The 9088-nt window shown below is 37.5% G+C and overlaps 1 protein-coding gene across 1 annotated transcript; it reads right to left on the reverse strand.

Moving 5' to 3' along the window:
- Positions 1–643: 643 nt before the first annotated feature.
- LOC117441696 (small EDRK-rich factor 2-like) lies at positions 644–2999 on the reverse strand. Its single transcript, XM_034077739.2, has 3 exons — positions 2881–2999; positions 1531–1633; positions 644–1079 (listed from the first exon to the last, which is right to left on the reverse strand). Exons 1-3 carry the CDS (start codon positions 2885–2887, stop codon positions 998–1000), a joined length of 192 nt encoding a protein of 63 aa, XP_033933630.1. The 5' UTR covers positions 2888–2999; the 3' UTR covers positions 644–997.
- Between the last annotated feature and the right edge of the window lie 6089 nt (positions 3000–9088).

Consider the following 9088-nt stretch of genomic DNA (forward strand, 5'->3'; position numbering starts at 1 on the left):
AAGTCACCATGTGGAGAGCTTCATTTCACAGAAAGACTGGGGGAAAAGCAGTGGCAATCCCTATTAATGAATATATAAACATGCCTATGATTGCCTTGCACTATTTGATTACCTTTATATTTTTATTCTTATAGATGAATATAAAACCAACATATTGTTGGCTATGTTTAAGTTGTCTCTTTTATCAGATCATTGAGTGTATATCTCCAAGTAGCTATTTTGTTATAAACTAGCAAGCTAATCACACAAATTGGATAATGCAGTATTACTAGAAGGTAAAGAAAAAGTAGTTTAGCAATAATATATTGACTTTTTTTTTACATCTACAAAACATTTCTTTATTTACAGATTGGAGATGTTTACATGCAGGGAAAGTCTAACATGTTTCGAGGGCCTGGGAATAATTATATTTTAAATCCGAAACTGCAATTGTTTGTCTTTCTGTGCTTACATGTGTTTTCTTTTACCAGGGACTGCAGATAAAAATTAGTCCCTAAATCTGGCAAATTCACGCGAAGGACTGAAGTGCTCATGTTAATTGATGTGCATTGTCCCTTCTTAAATACTAATACAAAAGCTCCCAAAAGTAGTGCGTGTCATGTCAAAATATAACACCAACCATCAGAATACAAGAAAGCATGAATTAAAAAGATACATTTTATTTGAAACCTGCCGGGGACATGTTTTTACAAAAATACACAAATGTTACGTGGGTGCTTTGTGTCGACAATTGTTCATCTTTCTCCTGCTGCTTATACCACTGGTGCTCCTCTGCATGCTGCACCAACGTGGGACAACCGTTAAATTGCTCCGATATAATATCACCAAGTAAAGATAACAAATCCAACAAGCAATGTCATTTGAAGAATGAAGGATCCTAGATTCTTGAGGATAGACAGAAACGACAGAACCATTCTCATAAATATCAGGAAGAATGCTGAACATGGGATGTTATTGAAGCACTGAGTCGGATCTGTCTCTGAATTCTCTTCATTCTTTACTTGGACTTGGTTTCTTCTTTTCCTCCTCCGGCCCCCTTTTTATCTGCTTTCTGCTTCTCTTGCATTATTTCCGCATCCCTTGGGGAGAGAGGGACATTTAAAAAGAGAGATTTTATAAGGCGAGCTAAATGGTAACACACAGGTACACCTAGCTATTGGTTATCTGGCAAGGATTATACAGCAACAAATAAAACAGCTTGCTTTTTTTAATACAAAAAAATGCTGTACGGTTATTTTTTGCAGCACTGGATCTGTATTCTTCCGTATGGGAATGTTTCAAGAAATTGAATTACATAACTGCATGATCAGTGATCTAGTCAACAACATTCAAGGCATGACCAAACATATCAAAGTCACTACATGTGTTATACATCCAGAAATCTCGAGATACCGTTTATCTCACAGTGTGACATACATAAAACAGGCCTAGATAAACGGGGTATACAATAAAAATGTTGCGTGTGGTGCTGCAAAAATCTATATCTTGTGTTTGTGTCCATCCCATTTCTTTAACGCATGCAGACCTTACCTCTGCTTCCGGGCCGCGGCAGACAGCCCATCATCGGCCTTCTTCCCTTTGTCACCACCTTTTTTGGCATTCTTTGCACGTGCAAGCTCACGTTGGTTACCTCCTGCATGTCATGCAAAAGAAAGAAAACAATGTAATACAACAACAGGCACTTTGATGAGCAACACATCAGGTATGTCAGCTACACCCTTTAAACACTCCTATTACTCAAGAACCCAACAAGTAACAACTTGAAAAGCAGTTGTGTAAAGTCACAAGTACACTTTAGTACAATTTTGAGCTATTTTGTACTTCTAACCCACTACAATTCAGGGAGGTTAATAGTGTACTTTTACGCTACTACACTTAGTTTAAACCTTTAGTTACTTTTCAGATTTGGATTAATAATGTGAAATATAATCAACACTTAAATAAAACTCTAGTTACACCTGGAGTAAATCCAAATGCTACCCTGCAGTGTACACAATAATTCAAATTAGATCCCAGTTTAACAGCTGTGATAAACACAATAATGCATCACTAATTATAATAGAAACATATGATATATATATATTATAATAAAATAGGCCAATCTGCATAAATAGTACTTTTACTTTCGGTACTTTAAGTATATTTTGAGGCCAAAACTTACTTGTACTTTGAGTAACATTTGCAATGCAGGACTTTTACTTGTAACAGAGTATTCCAAGACTCTGGTATTTTTAATAGTACAATATATATAGGTACTTCTTCCACCTCTGTTAAAAGGGGCTTTCTATTAATGTCTACACTAGACTACATTTAAAGAGACAGACCGTCAGTAACAGAAAATGGTGCAAAACGTGCAGCCGACGTGGCAAGGAGGCGCTCTGGAGCTGCTTCAGAACAACAGAGGACATCATATCACGGTGTGTCCAATCGGTTATTTAAAGATGGTAAATAAAGACACAGACGTGTTAAAAGGACACTAAAATTATGAAAATAGCTTCTACAAGCCGCGAAAACAACAGCTGTACGTGTTATGTTTCTGCTGGGGTCGCAGGCCTAGGCTCAGACTAACGCAAGAGCCTGACAAAACACCACCTATCGATGTTGACAAAATGCAAAACGCACTTAATTAAAATAAACACCTACTTGACACTCAGCATAAACCCGTGCACTCTAAGTAACCCCTTAACAGCCAGCACATGCGTAAATAACAACCCATACTAGCGTGAATTCCGAGAAATAACTTTACGTCATTTGCAGCAAATAGACGGAGCCCAGGACAACGGCGGCCATGGCTAACGAGCTGAAAAGATAACAACAGACTACATTCAACCCAGTTAAGTGCACGAATGCCTTACAGTCCGAATATATTTCGATACCCACTGGTCATTTTGGTAATCCTCGCTTCTGTCGCCCAAAATCCAAGTTTTTCTTCTCGTGGCACCAGCCGCTTTTCTGCTTTCGTTGCACCTCGGAGGCTGCCACGTTCTCGCGAGATGTCAGTGCGAGAACTATAACATTCCGTCTCTCTCACACACAGACTGCACTGCGCATGCGCTAGTAATTCATCAATGCAGCCCACTATCAAATAGTTACATATTTAAAGCCTTTGTTTACACAGAGCAGGTGGTAGAAGTACTCGGATATTGTACTTAAGTAAAAGTAGAAGTACCAGTGTCTAGGAATACAAGTAAAAGTTCTGCATAGCAAATGTTACTCAAGTAAAAGGACAAAAGTATAGGCATCAACACAACAGTGTACTTAAAGTACCGAAAGTACTCGTTATGCTTGCTGATAGGCCCATTTCAGAATAATATATCATTATGTTTTGATTATTATTATTCATGCATTAATGTGTTATCACAGCTTGAAAAGGTGGAGCGTGTAAGTCCTTTGTGGTGTTACTAAAGTGTTATTTAAGTGTTGATGATATGTCACATTAATCCAAATCTGCAAAGTAACTAAATGTATTAAATAAATGTAGTGGAGTAAAAGTACACTATTTAGGCTAGCTCTGAATTTTAGTGGGGTAGAAGTACCAAGTAGCACACAAATAAAATACTTAAGTAGCTTAAAATTGTACTTTAGTAAGATACTTAGTTACTTTCCACCACTGCCTTTACATGTATTATACTGAACTTATGAGCCAGAATCCGACATTAGTTGTACAACCTTTCAAATGGGAAGGCATGCATCCAAAATACTAATTTAAGCCTTTCCTAATATTTTCGCAAGGGGTTTAATAAACACTTCCTTACTGTGTGGTTACTTCTACTTCAGATAAAATACTTTAGCCAAGTAGCTACTGCATTAACCTGACATAGAAGATTTCAGTGGTTAAGATAGAGATTCAGAATGTACTCACAAAATGTCATAATTTCGATGGTATGTGTTGTAACTTGTAACGAGGTGCTTAACTATTATTATTTAAATTGTTTACCCAAACAGAAAAAACACTTTGGTATACATACTTTCATACTAAACCCTTATAGGCAAGGCAAGGCAAGGCAAGGCAAGGCAAGGCAAGGCAAGGCAAGGCAAGGCAAGGCAAGGCAAGGCAAGGCAAGTTTATTTATATAGCACTTTTCGACGCAGGGTAATTCAAAGTGCTTTACAAAAAAAAATAAAAAATGAAAGACATTAAGCATTAAAAAAGAAAAGCTAATAAAATAAACATTAAGGAAAAATACATGGATAAAAGTTACAGTGCAGTCTAAAATATGAATAGTTCAATTAAACATTACAAGAAAAAGTACATGGATAAAAGTTACAGTGCAGTTTAAGATATGAATAGTTCAATTAAAAGCAGCGACAAAAAGAAAGTCTTCAGCCTGGATTTAAAAGTAGTAAGAGTTGCAGCGGACCTGCAGGTTTCTGGGAGTTTGTTCCAGATATTTGGAGCATAATAACTGAACGCTGCTTTACCATGTTTAGTTCTGACTCTGGGGACAGAAAGCTGACCAGTCCCTGAAGACCTGAGAGATCTGGATGGTTCATAATTTAGCAGGAGGTCAGAAATGTATTTTGGGCCTAAACCATTCAGTGCTTTATAAACCAGCAGCAATATTTTGAAATCTATTCTTTGACACACAGGAAGCCAGTGTAAAGACTTCAGAACTGGAGTGATGTGATCCACTTTCTTAGTGTTAGTGAGGACTCGAGCAGCGGCGTTCTGAATCAGCTGCAGCTTTCTAATAGATTTTTTAGTGAGACCTGTGAAGACACCATTGCAGTAGTCGAGTCTACTGAAGATAAAGGCATGGACAAGTTTTTCCAAATCCTGCTGTGACATTAGTCTTTTAATCCTAGATATATTCTGTAGGTGATAGTAGGCTGATTTAGTAACTGTTTTAATGTGACTGTTGAAACTCAGGTCAGAGTCCATGACTACACCTAGATTTCTGGCTTTTTTCTGTTGGTTTGAACATTGCAGACTGAAGCTCAGCGCTAACTTTTAAATGTTCTGCCTTGGCTCCAAAGACCATTACCTCAGTTTTATCTTTGTTTAATTGGAGAAAGTTCTGACACATCCAGTCATTGATTTGTTCAATGCACTTACTCAGTGTTTGAATTGGAGCATAGTCTCCTGGTAAAATTGTTACGTAAATTTGTGTGTCATCTGCATAGCTATGGTAACTTATTTTGTTGTTCTTCATTATCTGAGCCAGTGGTAGCATGTAGATGTTAAAGAGAAGAGGCCCCAAGATGGAGCCTTGAGGAACCCCACATGTCATATTTGTCAACTCAGATGTGTATTTACCTATAGAAAACAAAGTTGTTTCTATCCTTTAAGTAGGATTTAAACCAATTTAGAACTGTTTCCGAAAGTCCCACCCAGTTTTCCAGTCGGTCTAGTAATATGCTGTGGTCAACAGTGTCAAACGCAGCACTGAGATCTAATAATACTAACACTGAAGTTCTACCACTGTCTGTGTTTAAGTGGATGTCGTTAAAGACCTTTATAAGAGCAGTCTCAGTGCTGTGGTTTGGACGAAAGCCTGACTGGAACACATCGAAACAACTATTTAAATGCAAGAAATTACTCAACTGTTGAAAAACAACTTTTTCAATGATTTTACCTAGAAATGGCAGGTTTGATATGGGCCTGTAATTGTTCATTACTGAAGCATCTAGATTATTCTTTTTTAAGAGCAGTTTAATGACTGCAGTTTTCAGGGCCTGTGGAAAAATACCTGAGTGAAGAGATTTGTTTACTATATGAAGTAGTTCTGAGGCCATGCAAGGCAAAACATCTTTGAAAAATCCTGTTGGAATAATATCAAGGCAGCAGGAGGAGGACTTCAGAAGTTGTATAATGTCCTCTAGGTTTTTATCATTAATCTGATGGAATTGTGTCATGATGTCTGAATTGATGTTAAGTGGACACAGAGACAACACATTAGCTGTTCCTGATGCAGAGGCACTGACTGCTTGTCTGATTTTCTGAATTTTGTCAGTGAAAAAGGAGGCAAAATCATTGCACGCCCTGGTGGTTAGAAATTCAGAGGCTACTGACACTGGGGGGTTAGTTAGTCTGTCGACAGTAGCAAACAAGGCACGTGCGTTGTTTTTGTTTTTGGTAATGATGTCAGAGAAGAATGATTGTCGTGCGTTTTTCAATTCCAAATTATAAAGGCCAAGTCTCTCTTTATAAATTTCAAAGTGAACCTGGAGATTTGTTTTTCGCCACCTGCGTTCAGCTTTTCGACATTCTCTTTTTTAACGGTCATGGCCTTTCTCCATGGAGATATTTTCTTCCCAGTCACTTCCTTTACCTTAATTGGAGCAATGGCATCTATAACATTTTTAATTTTTGAATTAAAATGATCTACTAGCTCATCTACTGAGATGTTAGCAGGGGCAAGTGTGGAAGAAAAATTCTGAGTAAACATTTCCCTAGTATTTTCAGTTAAATATCGCTTTGTGGTTACCTCTTTTTGAACATTTTTGTGAACAGAAATAGAGCTCTCAAAGAAAACACAGGAATGGTCAGAGAGCGCAACATCAGTCACCACAACCTTAGAGATATTCAGACCCTTTGAGATAATTAAGTCCAGAGTGTGCCCCTTATTGTGCGTGGGCTCCGTCACAAGCTGAGTCAGTCCATAGCTATCAAGAACACAAAACAGTTCTTTAGCCTCTCTGTCCTGGGGGTTGTCAACATGGATGTTAAAATCACCAACAATGACTAGACGGTCAAAGTCAATACACACTATAGACAGCAGTTCAGTAAAGTCATCAAAAAAGCTTACACAGTATTTGGGTGGTCTATAGATATTTAGGAACAGAGCTCGAGAGGAGCATTTCAGCTGAAGGGCCACATATTCAAAAGAATCAAAGTTTCCATACGATGTCTTCCTGCATTGAAGGGAATCATTGAACAGAATAGCAACTCCACCCCCTGTCTTATGCATTCTTTCCTGACTCATACAACTAAAGTTGGGAGGGGTTGATTCGATAAGAACAGCTGCACTGTTATTTTGTTCAATCCAAGTTTCTGTTAAAAACATAAAATCAAGATTGTGCTCAGTGATAAAATCATTGATTAAAAATGTTTTTCCTGCCAAAGACCTGACATTTAATAAAGCTAGTTTAAGTTTAGGGACAACTTTGTTTTCTTCCAGCTGTAGCATGCAATGTGAAGAATGAACTTTAAAAGTCAGCTAATTTCTCGACGAAAGTACTCATCAGTGGATTGGAAGTGTTATTAGGCCTGTACAGTCTGAGGCTTTGATTGAAGGACATGAGGCCTGGTATTGTTGGACTTGAAAGAGTGACTTCTCTTCTCTTCTTTCATCTATCCGGGTCAATGCCAGGATGGAAACACAGAGACATGCAGAGGAACCAGCATGTCTTCTCTGTGCACAATCCCTCTGTGTAAAAATGTACTTCACATTATTTGTCATTCAATTTGTTGCACACTTTGTTCCTTGGATGTCTAAAATCGTTTCCTCTGTTAATGGCATAGGCTACAATAGGCAACGTTTTACTATAAAAGCTCAGTTCCAACAAAGAGACATTAACTTCAAATACATCCACAGCTATCTCTTACGAAAAGCTTACTGCAAATTAGCCAGCAGGTGGCAGACTCAGCTAATGTGCATTTTGAAATAAAAGCAGTCAGACTACTCTCAACAATACCTTTGTCGAAACAGAGGCTAAACATTTACTAATTTTACAATCAAATGCTTAAATAGACATATAACATGTCAAATACTTCAGCAACCCACTGTTGTTTATTAAATTAGACAAAACTCGCACTCGATTGTGTAACTGTAAAATAAAATGGCTTGCAGTCATTAATTGGACATCATGGTGTTGTCTAACAGTCTGATCCATCTCCATAATAAGATTCCTCTGATAGTATTGAATTATAGCCTAGCCCTGAGTGCAACATGGAATTTTCCTAATTGTTTAATTTACTGCAATAAGAAAACCACATGCTGTTTTCCTTGCCGTCTTGGTTGGGTGATTTTATGAACTGTCTGGCAATTAAATAAATTCTTGAGTCATGTCTGCTCAAAACTAAACTCCTACCCAGACACTGAGACTTTAAATAGAAGGCCATCCATGCACATCATGACGCAACGCTATACTCTCTGTTTCTAAAACGTATCGTATACAATCTATCTATTATTTCAACTTTTTTGTATTCTTCATTTCTGTTCCTCACTTTTACATTGCTTTGCCTATTGCTTTATTTCCTCTTAATGTTTGTTATGCACAAAAGGCTGAGTCATTGTAAGTGAAAACCTACACGGCAATAAATGTTTTTTAGAAGAAAACTTAGCTGAACCTGCGTCATGCCACAATCAAACAACTGCAAGGAGAGTTTTCCAACTCTATACTTATGGAAACACATCTGTTGTGCAGCTATATAACATTTGTTTACATGCAAAGATATATTTCAAACGAATCAGCCAAACATTATTTTGGGAATAATTGGAAACATAAATTCATTGTTGCGATATGATAATAACTATCCTATAAAGTCTTCACATTGCATCCCCATTTAAATATGCACTTTTTGGTTGAAACAAGCTGAAGGAAGAGAAGGAAGACAGGGCCTGGTTTCTTTCTGAAATAGGAATACTGTATTTTTAGGACATAAGTACTGTTTGAATACAATAAGCCATCAAACTACAGCTGTGCTTGTCTAGCCAGCTGTCTATGTAGGTGAAGAGCCAGGTCTTCTTTGAATTTAATTATGTGCTGTAAGTTTGCTCTGCTCTGCAGCCTACAGGTTTCTATTTCTTGATGGATGGCCAAACACAGACTATAGCTGAGAGCCCTAAAGCTTACTGACATTACTCAGGTCAAGCATAATGAGCAATCAATTTGAAATGTCCTTTTGTCAGTGGTCACATGTCACTGTCAGGAATACACTAAACACATTACCAGTAAAGGACAATGTTTATTCCTTTGCTGATTTATGGGCTTATATACAGTATATATACAGTATATATATATGTATTTGCACACATTTGACCTGGCAAAAAGCATGAAGCTCAGACTGCTGTAGTAAGTTAGGAATGTATTGCATACTCGAGTCCACAGAGTATGTGTATGTGTTAATTTGAGGACATACTTA

The sequence above is a fragment of the Pseudochaenichthys georgianus genome, chromosome 3, assembly GCF_902827115.2.
Source record: "Pseudochaenichthys georgianus chromosome 3, fPseGeo1.2, whole genome shotgun sequence".
Classification (NCBI taxonomy): Eukaryota; Metazoa; Chordata; class Actinopteri; order Perciformes; family Channichthyidae; genus Pseudochaenichthys; species Pseudochaenichthys georgianus.